The 15079-nt window shown below is 39.3% G+C and overlaps 1 protein-coding gene across 2 annotated transcripts in view; it reads left to right on the forward strand.

Annotated features, from left to right (window-relative positions):
* PGAP1 (post-GPI attachment to proteins inositol deacylase 1) overlaps positions 1-15079 on the forward strand; it is a 94268-nt gene that overhangs the window by 12953 nt on the left and 66236 nt on the right. For both annotated transcript variants that reach the window (XM_066233372.1, XM_066233373.1), the window contains 2 exons: positions 4438-4613; positions 14749-14920. In XM_066233372.1, the coding sequence (XP_066089469.1) occupies positions 4438-4613; positions 14749-14920 (348 nt within the window). The remainder of the gene's footprint in view (positions 1-4437; positions 4614-14748; positions 14921-15079) is intronic.

A 15079-nucleotide genomic window follows, 5' to 3' on the forward strand; every position in this document is an offset into this window, starting at 1 on the left:
CAGCAACCCCCATCTAGGGCCGATGCTCAAATCAACTGAGCTATTCTCAGTGCCTGCAACCAACACTCAGATCAGTCAAACTATTGTCAGCACCCAGGGCCAACACCTGAACTACTTGAGCCACTGGCTGTGAGAGGAGAAGAGAGGGGAGCGGGAGGGGAAAGGAAGTAGATGGTTGCTTCTCATGTGCCCTGACCGGGGATCAAAGCCAGGATGTCTGCATGCTGGGCTGATGCTCTATCCACTGAGCAAACCGACCAGGACCGAAATCTTTCTTACCATTTACAACAACATGGATGGACCTAGAGAGTATTATGCTAAGGAGAAAAGTCAGAGACAAATGCCATATGATTACAATTATATGTAGAATCTAAAAAAAATAAGTGCACAAAACAAACACATTCATATAAACACAACAAACTGATGTTTGCCTAACGAGTGGGGGTTTGGGGGAGCTGGTTATGAAAAATGAAGGGATTAAGAAGTACAAGCTGGCAGTTACAAAATAGTCACAGGGGTATAAAGTACAGCTTAGGGAATATAGTCAATAATACTGTAATAACTAGGTATGGGGTTGGGGCAGGGTACTAGACTTACCAAGTAATTATTTTGTAAGTTATATAAATGTCTAGCCACGATGCTGTACATCTGAAATTAGTATAGTATTAACTGTCAAAAGAAAAACAAGTTAGAAATCTAAAATACTGAGGGAACAAAGAAAGGTAAGGTTAGAGAAGTTATATGCACAGATTCCAAATTGAATCTTGGCTTAGAGATACAGCAGTTATTTCTGGCATAACACTAGTAACCTAGAAGTAATTTCAGCTAAAAGCTGCTTTTCTTGGTTATTAATGAGAGGAAAGTTATTTCAACATTTCCTATAATTACTTACATGTCTATTTATCTAGCTTATATTTATGGGTTACCTACCATGAGCTAGGCAGTATTCTAGGTAGTAGGGATCCAAAACATGTTGAGGATGTGAAGAAATTGAAACCAGATAATGTCATTTCTTTGGTCAAACTTACATTCTTGTTGGGAAGACAGACATCAAACACATATGTCAGTAATGTTAAAATTTTGAGTGAAAAATAAAGCATAGGAGGGGGTAGAGAGGATAAACGGGGTCAGGCAGGAAAGACCACTATGAGGCAATGACATTCGAGCAGAGACTTAAAGGCAGCAAGGGACCGAGGTATGTGACTCTTAGGGGGAAAGCCCTGAGACGGGAGCACGCTGGGTGAATTCAGTGCTACTGAAACTGGAGAAAGTGATGAGATGACAATGGAAAGGCAGCTATGGGCTGCGGCATCTAAGCTGTGGAAAAGACTGAATTTTGATCTAAGTGTGATGGGAAACTTTAGGAGGGTTTTGGGTAGAAAATTATACATTGTGATTGTTTTGTTAATCTTTGTATCTGAAATATACAGAGAAATGCTTGGAATGCAGATATTTGGTTAAAAAATATAAAATGAATACCAATGGAACCAAGACCCAAGTCAAGAAACCAAAGGTTGCCAGCACTTTGGAAACCCCATTTAAAATCGCCCCTTCCTGATTTAAACTCCCTCCCCTTTTTCTAGATGTAACTACAGTCATAATGTTAAGGTAGTAATTTCCTTGACTTTTTAAAATAGTTTAGCATCTAAATTTATATTTCTAATATAAGCTACTTATTTGGGGCTATTTTTAAACTTGTAGATGTAATCATTCAGTATGTTTTCTTTTATGTCTGGTTTCTTATACTTACATTGTTTTTAAAAATCTCTCCAGTTGTCATATGAGCTGTGATCATTCATTTTCTTCACACTGTATTATTTTATTGTATGGCTCTACCATAGTTTATTCTATTTTTGGAATTTGTGATGTTTACCTTTATTGGCACTTACAAATAATGAACATTCTTCTTATTTTGAGCACATAATCCTATTTCTGTAAGATACGTATCATAGGAGTATAAGTCCATGCCACTGTTTGTTTATTCTTTTATTTTTACTGGTTATATTAACTTGTACTCCCAGAAACAGTACATAATACTTCCCTTTGGTCTACATTCTTGACAACATTGGAATTGTCAGATTTTAAAATTTTAACCTATCTAGTAAATGCGTCATATTTTTTCAAGATGTTATCTCTGGCTTTGCTGTATAGAGACTGTGTTGCAAAGGAGCAAGAGTGGAAGTAGGAAAGATACTAAATATCATTCATCTTCAGGGAACTGCAAATCAAAACCACAATGAAATAACATTTTATACCCACTGGGGTAACTATAATCTAGAGATAGATTATAACAAGTATTGTTGAGGATGTGAAGAAATTGAAACCTTCAATGTGAAATGGTTCAGCCCCTTTGGAAAGCAGTTTGACAGTTCTCCAGAATATAAAACAAAGAGTTAATATGACCTAACAATTCTGCCACTAGATATCTACCCAAGACAAATGAAAACATACCAAAACTTCTATACAAATGTTCATAGCAGTGCTGTTCTTAATAGCTACTAAGTAGAAACAACCCAGATGTCTAGCAACTAGTGAATGGATGAATAAAGTGTGATATATCCATATAATGGAATATTATTCAGCAATAAAAGGGAATTGGTTACTAATACATAAATAACATACTGCAGTATGGACAAACTTTGAAAACACAATAAAAGACTGTATATTATATGATTCTATTTATAGAAATGTCCACAATAGGCAAATTCATAGAGACAGAAAGTAGTTTAGAGCTTTCCTGGAATTAGGAAAAGAGGAATGAGGAGTGACTGTTAATGAGAACAGTTTTCTTTTGGGGATGATTTTAAAAATGTCTTAAGTTTAGATTGCAGAAATAATTTTATAACTATATGAAAAGTGATTATACACTTTACATGATGAATTGTATAGTATATGAACTGTACATGTTAAAAAATGAAATGGCAAACATGGTATTTTGTTTTCTAAACTATACACTGCAACTTTTAAAGCCAGTTCATATAACCAATGAATAAATTCTGTGAAAGGGTTGTTATAAAGTTATATCTAAAATGGAGGCAACGGCGCGCGTTAGGAAACTGTTAGACTGGTTCAGGGAGGAGATGATGGGGCTTGGATTGGAAAGGTAGTGCTAGGAACGGGGAGAAGTCAGCCTGTGGTGGCGCAGTGGATAAGAGCATCGACCTGGATGGAATGCTGAGGTCACAAAGTTCGAAGCCCTGGGATTGCCAGTCAAGGCACCTATGAGAAACAATCAGTGAGCACTAAAGTGAAAAGACTCAGCTGAGGATGTATTTAGAAGACACATCATAATAGGATTTTCATGTGGATTGGATGTGTAAGTGACAAATCAAGCATGAGTACCTAAACCAAGTGATAAGCAGACATTATTTTTGGTAGAAATTTTCTCATTCTTAAAATACTCAAGTCGTGATGAAATTCCTATTTCTTTTTTTTTTTTTTTTTTTTTTTTTTTACAGAGGCAGAGATAGACAGGGACAGACAGACAGGAACAGAGAGAGATGAGAAGCATCAATCATCAGTTTCTCGTTGCGCATTGCGACTTCTTAGTTGTTCATTGATTGCTTTCTCACATGTGCCTTGACCGTGGGCCTTCAGCAGACCGAGTAACCCCTTGCTGGATCCAGCGACCCTGGGTCCAAGCTGGCGAGCTCTTTGCTCAAGCCAGATGAGCCCGCGCGCGACCTCGGAGTCTCGAACCTGGGTACTTCCGCATCCCAGTCCGACGCTCTTATCCACTGCGCCACCGCCTGGTCAGGCTCCTATTTCTTATTCTTCAAAGAATTCTTCCTCTCCCTTTTATTTATTGTTGCCATTACTGAAGGGAAAGCAGGTAGAGAATGAATGACCTGTTCACTTTTTATCTAATTAAAAATATTTAGGACACAAGGCATATACCCTCCACATTGGTTGGTTCTTCTAAATTGATACTGTTAAAGGATGTCCTCAAATAGGGTTTTTATATTCAGGGAATGGGATAAAATTATTTTTTAAGAAACAAGACTGGCCCTGGCCGGTTGCCTCAGTGGTAGAGCGTCGGCCTGGTGTGCAGGAGTCCCGGGTTCGATTCCCGGCCAGGGCACACAGGAGAAGTGCCCATCTGCTTCTCCACCTCTCCCCCTCTCCTTCCTCTCTGTCTCTCTCTTCCCCTCCTGCAGCCAAGGCTCCATTGGAGCAAAGTTTGCCCGGGCGCTGAGGATGGCTCTGTGGCCTCTGCCACAGGCACTAGAATGGCTCTGATTGCGACAGAGCGACGCCCCAAGATGGGCAGAGCATCGCCCCCTGGTGGGCATGCCGGGTGGATCCCGGTCGGGTGCATGCTGGAGTCTGACTGCCTCCCCGTTTCCAACTTCAGGAAAATACAAAAAAAAAAAAAAAAGACTGGATGAAACTTTAAAAAGTTTTGTTGAATGTGCACTTTCTCCTTTTCCTTTGCAGTTCGTTCTATTGGCTCTATCGCACTGAGAAAAGCAGAGGACATTGAATTCAAGTACCACTTTGACTTCTTTAGTGTGAATTTCAATGAAGAGCTGGTGGCACTGTATGGTGGAAGCCTTCAGAAGCAGACCAAGTTTGTACATGAATGCATTAAAACAATTCTCAAACTCTATAAGGTAGGAGATGAACTTGCACATCAGAGTGATCAGTCTGCTAGCTTCTTTCTTTTTGAAAGGAACTCAGCGTGTTTTAAATCAATTGTTTATATGGAAAAAAGCAAAGATGGCACAAAGGTGTGTGTGTGTGTGTGTGTGTGTGTGTGACTCACTTTGAAATCTGGTGGTCTTTGAAGTTTAAGTTGCATTTACAGGAAACCTTTCTTGTGAATTGAGGGAAAAAATTCTTTTAACTATTATAAATAAATTAGGAGTGCAATGTAGTTCCTAGAAACCATTAGTATGACTTTCTGTTTCTAGTATGACTGTGTAACTGGTATGAGAGTAGACCACTCCTTGGGTAAACAGCTATAAAACCAAGTTACCTGAATTACATGTTTTCACGTGTAGGACCGCAACCAGTCAGCAGAGGACTGATTTCTGAAAGACACATAACACGTGAGGTGAGCTCCATGGCTCTGGCTTTCTGCCCAGAGGCATTTTTAGGTCACATAGGTAGGTGGGGCTCAAACAGAGCACATTGCTATCACTGAGCCAAAAGACGCAGAGACTGGAATGCAGGGCTCCTGAAATCAGCTAGATTTTTGATTTGGGTGTACAAAAGAAGAAAATTAGGCAGAGATAGGAGCTCTAGGCATTTTCTTTGAGCCCCTGAATGCTGTGCTGTACATGCACAAGTCAAAAAGTACAAGGCAGTGGCACACCAAGGAGGAAGTGATGGGTGTGTCCACCTCAGGTGCAGTTGAAAAAAGCAGAAATCATTCTGTGCCAGCAGTTCTAAACAGGTCAAAGATAAACTTCTCTGCCTGCTTGGGTGAGCCACTCCCACCCTTGGTGTGCCACAGTGCAAGTCCTGGCAGAAGACAGGGACTGGGGAAGGTGAGCTGAATGGAGAGTTCAGAGGCCACGGAGTGCTGGGAAGCAGGAGTCTGACCAGCTGCAGTGGAAAGCCCTATCTGAACACACTGGGCATTCAGCAGTTGAGACCCCAGGAAGGACATTACTTAGGACTACTCTTATCCTAAAGTAAGAGCTACTCCAGTGTCCACCTTAACAATACTTGAATATAAGCGTTAAATATATCAAAGTTAAGGATTTAAAGGAAAAGATGCATAACAAGGGAAGAGAGGGGGAATCTCAGAAGAGACATGAAAACTGTTTTTAAAAACAAAAAGGAAAATCTAGAAGTGAAACAATATAAGATGGGGCAAAAGTAGGTTTACAATTGCAAGTATGCAAAGCACAGTTATTGTATTATTTATTAATTGTACAATTTTCCGTACAAACAACTGTAAAGCTACTTTTGCCGAACCCTGTACATATTAGAAGTAAAAAATTTAGTAGATAGGCTCTAAGCAGATTGAACACTACAGATGACTGGTTTGGAAGGAAGGACAATAAAGACTATGCAAAATAAACTAAAGGAAAAGGTAAATCCACAGAGTTGAAGATTTCAACAATACTCTTGATATATGCTAAAATAAAAAGACGGGAAATCAGGGCCCTGTCTGGTTGGCTCAGCGTCAGCCCAGCCTATGAAGTCTTGGGTTCGATTCCCGGCCAGGGCACACAGGAGAAGCGCCCATCTGCTTCTCTACCCCTCCCCCCTCACATCTCTCTCTCTCTCTCTCTCTCTCTCTATCTCTATCTCTTTCTCTTCCCTCCTCTCTGTTCCCCTCCATACCTTTTCCCTCCCCTCACCTCCTGTAGCATGTCTTGATTGCAAGTTGGCCCTGAGGATGGCTCCATTGCCTCTGCTTTAGGAGGTAAAAAATGACTCCGTTTGCAATGGAGCAAGGGCCCTGGATGGGCAGAGCACCACCCCCTAGTGGGCTTGCTGGGTAGATCCTGGTTGGGGTGCATGCGTGAGAGTCTGTCTCTGCCTCCCCTCCTCTGACTCAAAAAACAGAAAATCAGTAAGGTATGAAAGATTTGAATACTGTTCACCAGCTTAACCTATTGACATTTAGAGACCACTACATCCTAGAAGTGCAGAAACTCTATTGCTTACAAAAATTAGGGGATATTTATAGCTTTATATTCATTTTGAAATATTTCTTAATTTTTGTGAGCAGTATATATTCCTTTAAGTGCACGTGGAACTAAGATATGCTAGACCAGTGTTTCCCAACTTTTTTTGTGCCATGCCCCACCTTAACCTTTCTAAAATTTTTATGTCCCCCCTATGTAACATACATAATTTTTAACATTAAAAAATTGATTTGTTCACTTAATAAACATAAATGATAGGTTCTAGGAAGAAATCACTATGAAATTGTTAACAAAACACAATAAGTAAATTTTCAAAACATATAATGAAAAACAAATTTAAATTCCAAATAATTTTAATACAGATTTTTCTATATTAATTTATTATTTTAATTTAGTGTGATCCTTGCGCTTGATGCTTGCTGCACAGAGATTTTATATTAGGTTCCAATTTGGTTAGCTTTAGTCTCAAGTCTCCACGTTGTGTTATATCCAGCCGATTTCTTTTTTTTACCAGTAAATCATTTACAGCACTAAATCCACATTCAGCTAAAAATGAAGATGGAAGCCCTGGCCGGTTGGCTCAGTGGTAGAGCGTCGGCCTAGCGTGCGGAGGACCCGGGTTCGATTCCCGGCCAGGGCACATAGGAGAAGCACCCATTTGCTTCTCCACCCCTCCGCCGCGCTTTCCTCTCTGTCTCTCTCTTCCCCTCCCGCAGCCAAGGCTTCATTGGAGCAAAGATGGCCCGGGCGCTGGGCATGGCTCTGTGGCCTCTGCCTCAGGCGCTAGAGTGGCTCTGGTCACAATATGGCGACGCCCAGGATGGGCAGAGCATAGCCCCCTGGGGGGGCAGAGCACCGCCCCTGGTGGGCGTGCCGGGTGGATCCCGGTCGGGCGCATGCGGGAGTCTCTCCCTGTTTCCAGCTTCAGAAAAAAGAAAAAAAAAAAAAAAAAAAAATGAAGATGGAAACGGTAGCAATAGTTCTCTTGCACATTTGGTTGAATTTGGGTATTTGATTTCTGTTTCCTCACAAAGCCATGCCATCACTCCTTTGATATTAAATAAAGCTTTAACTGACTCATCATTTTGCAATTCTGTGAGTTCTTGATACTGCATATTTGATATATCAGACAAATCCACTAACATTGGCTGCATCATCCATGTTGGGAAATCAATTTGTTTTAAATCAGAAAATCTTTCTTTTAAATCAGCTGATAGAATATTCAAATGATTGACAATAACAAGTAAAGCGGTATCAGTTACTTCACATTTTTGGAGCCAATGAAACTGTTGAAAGTTTTTGTTAATATGTTTCTGACATAACTCAATATTGGTATGAAACCAAATATCTTTGCTTTTGCGTTGACAAGAGTTTTATTTGTTCCTTGAAGTTGCTTATTTAATATATTTAGTTTTTCAAAGATATCGGCTAAATAACTCACAAATGCTTTACCATCTATTTTTTTGTTTGGTTTTTTTTTTGTATTTTTCTGAAGCTGGAAACGGGGAGAGACAAGTCAGACAGACTCCCACATGCGCCTGACCAGGATCCACCCGGCACGCCCACCAGGGGCGATGCTCTGCCCCTCCGGGGCATCGCTCTGCTGAGACCAGATCCACTCTAGTGCCTGGGGCAGAGGCCAAGGAGCCATCCCCAGGGCCCGGGCCATCTTTGCTCCAATGGAGCCTTGGCTGCGGGAGGGGAAGAGAGAGACAGAGAGGAAGGAGGGGGGGGGTGGAGAAGCAAATGGGCGCTTCTCCTATGTGCCCTGGCCAGGAACCGAACCCGGGTCCCCCACACGCCAGGCCGATGCTCTACCGCTGAGCCAACCGGCCAGGGCCTTTACCATTTATTGTTAACAGATACTTCATTTCAGGTTTGTCGCTTAAAAAATCACTAAGAGTATCAAACAGTTCCATAAATCTTTTCAAACAGTTTCCTTTAGATAGCCATCTTACTTGAGTATGAAGTAAAAGTCTCACATGGTCTTCATTTTGTTCTTCACAAAATAGCTTGAAAAGACGCTCACATTTGGCACTAGCTTTAATAGCATTAACACACTTTATTACTGTATGTAATACTTCATTCAGAACAGGCGAGATGTTTTTAGCTACCAAGTTTTCCCTATGAATAACACAATGCACAAGAATCATTTCTGGATTCACATCTTTCATCAATTTTAAGCAGCCATTTTTTTTGCCCATCATATTGGGAGCACCATCTGCAGCACAAGATGTTATATTTTTCATTGGTATATCACTGACATCTAAGTAGTTTTTTAGCTTATTATATATATCTTTGGAGGTAGTGGTGCTTTCTAATCTTTTACAGAACAACATTTCTTCAGCAAAATGTCCTTTATCAATATATCTTACATAAGTTATCAATACTGCCTCACTGGGCCCTGGCTGGTTGGCTCGGCGGTAGAGCATCGGCCCAGCGTGCAGAGGACCCGGGTTCGATTCCCAGCCAGGGCACACAAGAGAAGCGCCTGTTTGCTTCTCCAACCCTCTGCTGTGCCTTCCTCTCTGTCTCTCTCTTCCCCTCCCGCAGCCAAGGCTCCATTGGAGCAAAGATGGCCCGGGCGCTGGGGATGGCTCTGTGGCCTCTGCTTCAGGCGCTAGAGTGGCTCTGGTCGCAACATGGCGACGCCCAGGATGGGCAGAGCATCGCCCCCTGGTGGGCAGAGCGTCGCCCCATGGTGGGCGTGCCGGGTGGATCCCGGTCAGCGCATGCGGGAGTCTGTCTGACTGTCTCTCCCTGTTTCCAGCTTCAGAAAAATGCAAAAAAAAAAAAAAATACTGCCTCACTGTCTCTCAAAGTTGATTCATCCATTTGCAAGGAGAATTTTGTTTTCAGCTTTTCAATAAGTTGTTTTTCAATATTCTCACTCATTTCGTCTATTCTTCTGCTAACAGAATTGTTACTGAGTGGCATAGCTTTTACATCTTTGTCATCTTTTTCAAGAACCGTTTTAAGAAATGCTGATATTGACGGTTTTATTAAATTCTCTTCTATAGTGTGATTTTCTCCAGTTTTAGCGATGAATAAAGAAATTTGATAACTAGCCTCAAGAACATGATTATTAGTTGAAGTATGAGCAATAAATAGAGACTTTAATGTTCTTTTTTCAAAATTTTTCTTTAAAGTTTTAAAGTTACTCAAATCTGAATTAATATGAGCACTATGTTTCGCCTTCAAATGCACCTCAAGACGACCTCGTTTCATTGATTCGTTGGTCAAGCATTGCTGGCATAAAAGACAAAAAGGAATCCGCTCATCGTGAACAGCGGATATGAACCCAAATTTTAAATATTCCTCTGAATATTGATGAGTTTTTTTCTTGCTTGCACCTCTCATTTTACTATGGGCTATAATAAAAATAAGATCAGTTAAAAACTAATATTAAAATATGTGTTAAAATATATTCAATGTGACATAGAGTAAACGTATACTAAAAATTCATATTTATTTAAATGTATATAACACATTTACTACACTACCACCGCAAATCAAAAGGTATCTGTATTTTTTCCACTTGACAAAATTTTCTGGAAAGTTATGCTTCTAAAATTAAAATTGTCGTGCATGCACTATTATAGCCCCAATAATATTTATAAAATATTAGTGCTTTCTAGCCCCGATGCAAGAAGTACTTAATAAAGAGTTTAATATTGATAAAAATAAAATCAAATACTTACCAATTATATCTATGCAATATATATGTATATTTATTAAATCAACGAGCTTTTACAACAGTTTTGACTGACACTTATTTCAAATTAACACCAACTGAATGATGTGAAACACTACAGAAGTTGCGATGGGCCAATTAGGTGAGAATAACTGCGTTGTTTAGCGAGTTTTTAAAACATCCGGGGTTCCCTGCAGCAGACGGCATGCTCCGCGGTGAACCCAGGACGAAGTTTACTTGACGACGCCAATCACCCAGTTGATATTTTTGTCTCATCAAACGAAATTATACTTAATAATTATTTACCGCAATTATTTAAGAATTGCATTTTTTGTTAAATTTGGCACTGATATCTAGCATTGCATTTAAATAGCCCGGGGCGAAAGAGTTAAAGTCGTGTTGAGTCCATTTTCAAATTGCCCCCTTAACTATCGAATTGCCCCCCTGTGGGGCATGGGCCCCACGTTGGGAAACACTGTGCTAGACCATAAAACAAGTCTTAATAAATTTCAAGGGATTGAAATTACACAGTTTATTTTCAGACGAGATCGGGCGCGTTCAGGGTGGTATGGCCGTAGACCAGTTTATTTTCAGATCATAGAATTACTGTACTTTGCCCTGTATAAGACGCACCCTTTTTCCAAAAAGTTTGGGGTATAAAAACTGGGTGCATCTTAATACAGTGGTTGTAGAGTTTTTACTTGCATTTCCTGCTTTTTCATGCTTGTTGTCTTTGCGCTCATTGTTTCGCACTTGTTACCGGCATATTATGATAGGTTACGTTTTGCCATGTTCTACTTAGAAGTGGCTCAGAAAACATTTTTGTACAGTGTTGAGTTTAAGTTAAAAGTGATCCAGTTTGCAAAAGTGAATGGAAATCGTGCTGCTGAACATAAGTTTGGCCCTCCTCCAACTGAGAAATCAATCTGAGACTGGCTACAGGAAGAGGAAACCCTACTGAAAACACCAAGGCAGAAGGCAATGAAAGGCAAGTCAGCAAAATGGCCTGGTTTAGAGAGGACATTGAAGATATGGATTGAAGAGCAAAGGGCAATTGGAATTCCTGTGTCCACAGAGATGGTTCAGCATGAGGCAAGAAGAATTGCTGATGAAAAAGAAGATACTGATTTCAAAGGAGGACACAATGGACGCTTCAGGCTCATGAAACGGATGGACTCAGCATGCGTACATGCACCAGACTTTCCCAAAAGATGCCTGAAAGCTATGAACAGAAGGTCCTTGAATTTCATCGTTTTGTCATTCAATGTTGGAAGACATATCAGTTTGAGTTGGGACAGATTGCAAATATGGACAAAGTTCCCCTTCAATTTGATGTCCCAAGTAATAGAATTATTGATAAGAAGGAGGTGAAAACATTTTGAACTGAATTAAAGTAAAAGCACCACATTGAAATTTATAAGACTAAAATAGTCATTAGAGGAAATAAATAATTTTACATGTTTATATTAGATAGGAACAAGGTTTAAAAGTAGTAATCTTTCAACTTCAGAAGCTGGAGAAAGAAGAGTAAGGCACACTCTAAGTATTGAATAGAAGTGTAGCAGTAGTCGGCAAACTCATTAGTCAAAAGAGCCAAATATCAACAGTACAACGATTGAGATTTTTTTTAGAGCCAAATTTTTTAAACTTACACTATATAGGTAGGTACATTCCTTATCGAGGTAGCACCTGCACGTGGTATTTTGTGGAAGAGCCACACTCAAGGGGCCAAAAAACCACATGTGGCTCGCGAGCTGCAGTTTGCCGACCAGGAAGGAAACAATGCAGGTGAGAATTGAAATCAATGAAATAGAAAAAAAAAACCTAAAGAAAAATAGATATCAATAGCTGGTTTTTAAAAAACATCTATAAAATTAATAAACTCATAGCTAGACTAATTGCAAAAAACAAAAACAAAAAACGGGACACAAAGTAATATCAGGAATGAAAGAGGGAACATCACTCAAGAGTCTGCAGATATTGAGAAGATGTTAAAGGAACATTATGAACAACTTTATACAGTACATTTGACAACTCAGATAAATGTACAAATCCCTTAAAAGATAAGTTACAAAACAGATACCAGAAGAAACAGGGTCTCTGACTAGCCCTAAGTCTGTTTAAAATTTTTTGAATAAGTATTAAAAATTTTACTGCCAAGAAAAATCTAGGGCCAGATAATTTTTAGTGTTGAATTCCATCAAGCATTTAAGAAATAAATTATACCCATCTTATGCAAACTCTTTTAGAAAATAGAGGAAGAGAGAGCACTTTTATTTTAAGAAGCCAACAAATTCTGACTCTGACCGTGACATTCTTTGTAAAGAAAATGGGGACCTACTATCCCTCATGAACATAGATATAAAATCCTCATCATTAGGCTATCAAATTCAGCAAGATTTTGAAGTTTAATACATCATGACCAAATGGGATTCGTGCCAAAAACACAAAGTTGATGTAATATTCAAGTTTCAATCCTGTAATCCATCACAGGATCATCTCATAGATGAAAATGCATTTGACTGTCTTCAGCACCCATTCATGATTAAAAAAACAACACAAAACTCGGTATAGTAGGAATAGAAGCAGACTTCCTCACCCCAAGGAATTGTATTATGCATAGTACTGTGGGAGAAAACAAGCCATATTAAGTTAAGGACCATTATGATTTGATAAGATGTTTATTGGATAAGATAAATAAGAGGCAATCACAAAGTGAGATTTCCATAAGTGGTATTCACAATATGTAATCACATGTCTTTAATGTATACAGGGTAGTTTTTTCCTTTCTCCATTTTTCAGCTTCTATCTGCTCTCACCACCCTATTCATCACTGTACAGAGGTCCTGTAAAGAGATGTAGAGGCCTGACCTGTGGTGGCGCAGTGGATAAAGCGTCGACCTGGAACACTGAGGTCGCCAGTTTGAAACTCGGCTTGCCTGGTCAAGGCACACATGGGAGTTGATGCTTCCTGCTCCTCCCCCACCTCTTTCTCTCTCTCTTTCTTTAAAATGAATAAATAAAAAGAGAGATGTAGAGAAAGGTGTGGTCACTAAGGGGGAAGTAGGAATAAAAAGAGAGCTATCTATTTTTGAAGGGAGAGTACAGTAGTGAGAATGGTCTTGTTAGAGAGGGAAAAACAATGATGCAAGAAGAAAATGGGAAGAATTGCTGGAATGATGCACTTGAGAGGCCAAAGGGGATAGCTTTCAGAGCACATCTGTTGTGTTTGGCTTCTGCTGAGGTTAGGCCTGTGTTGGGGATCACCAAGGCCATTCCCAGGCTCTAGGATTCCCAGGAGGACTCACAGGACTTAGCATGTACTTGTATTCGTGTTGTTATTTATCAGAGGGAAAGGATACAAAGCAAAATTGGCAAAGAGAAAAGATGCATGGGTTGAAGGCCAGAGGAAATGCAGGTGCAAGCTTCCAAGAGTCCTCTTGCAGCAGAGTCACACCGAATGCATTTAATTCCTACAATAACAAATTGTGACGTGTGAAGTGTTGTCTATGAGAGCAGTTCATTAAGAGACGTAGTAGCCAGTATTTTTATTGGGGGCTGGATATATATACTCCCTGTGCTTACTACGTACCAAAATCCCAACCAGAAAGACAGTAGTGTTCAGCATAAAAGATACTGTTTGCACGGTTTTAGCATAGTGAGCCATTTTTATCATTTAGGAAACTAAATGATTGTGGGTTCTCCCACAATCTAAGGACCCAAACTTCAGAGCAGAGCCAACCCTATATGCAGTCCATTCTGAGGATAGCAATTTTAGGCTTACTGTGTTTATTGTTTTCTGTGCAAGGTCCAGTTTATTCAGAGTAACAGGAGAGAAGGCATAGATGAAGGGTCAGTATGGAGGATGATGAGCAAATGTTTCGTATTGAAACAGGATACTGTGTGGAGACAGAGAAGATTGTTTTTAATGCAATACTTATTTAAGAAATAAAATATGTAATTGTCAGTGAATAAATGTTACAGAATGTTGGTTTATTTTTAAACCCAGGTGTATAATAGGGAAATAATTTGATATAAGATATATCATTATGATGAGGTAGTATATTGCTATGGCAACCATAATTTTTCTGTGGTATTTCCAATTTTAATTAAATGTTCCTATAAAATCTAATATTCTGCTATACACCTAATATAATAAGACCTTTTACCTCCAATAAAACAAATGGTAAAACATAATTTGCTAGACCCAAGTTTTCTGATTTTGGTTTAGAAATTCAAAGCATAGCTGTTAACACTGTTTGTATACTAAACAAAATAGTATGTATACAGTGATTACAAGTATATAAAAATATGTTTATATCTTATGATAGGAGATTAGATAAATAGTATAATTTTTTCTATAAAATTGTTCATATTTAGAGAGAAGTATTTAATATTGTTATTATGATATTAAGTGTTAATTATGCTTTGATGATTTTTTTTTAATAGGGTCAAGAATTTGCTCCAAAAAGTGTGGCAATAATTGGTCATTCTATGGGTGGCCTTGTTGCAAGAGCATTACTTACACTGAAAAATTTTAAACAAGATCTGATAAATCTTCTTATTACACAAGCCACCCCTCACATTGCTCCTGTGATGCCATTGGATCGTTTCATTACAGGTGAGTATGGTTAGGTAAACACTGACTTCCCCATTGTTGTTTAGAATAAAATAAATCCTTGTAGCTACTCCTTTTAGAGTTTGCTATACATCCATCCATGTGTGAAGAAGCTCAGTTTCAAATCACCTCCAGTTCTGAGTATCCCTGTGACTTTCAATT

The sequence above is a fragment of the Saccopteryx bilineata genome, chromosome 5 (genome assembly GCF_036850765.1).
Source record: "Saccopteryx bilineata isolate mSacBil1 chromosome 5, mSacBil1_pri_phased_curated, whole genome shotgun sequence".
Lineage (NCBI taxonomy): Eukaryota > Metazoa > Chordata > Mammalia > Chiroptera > Emballonuridae > Saccopteryx > Saccopteryx bilineata.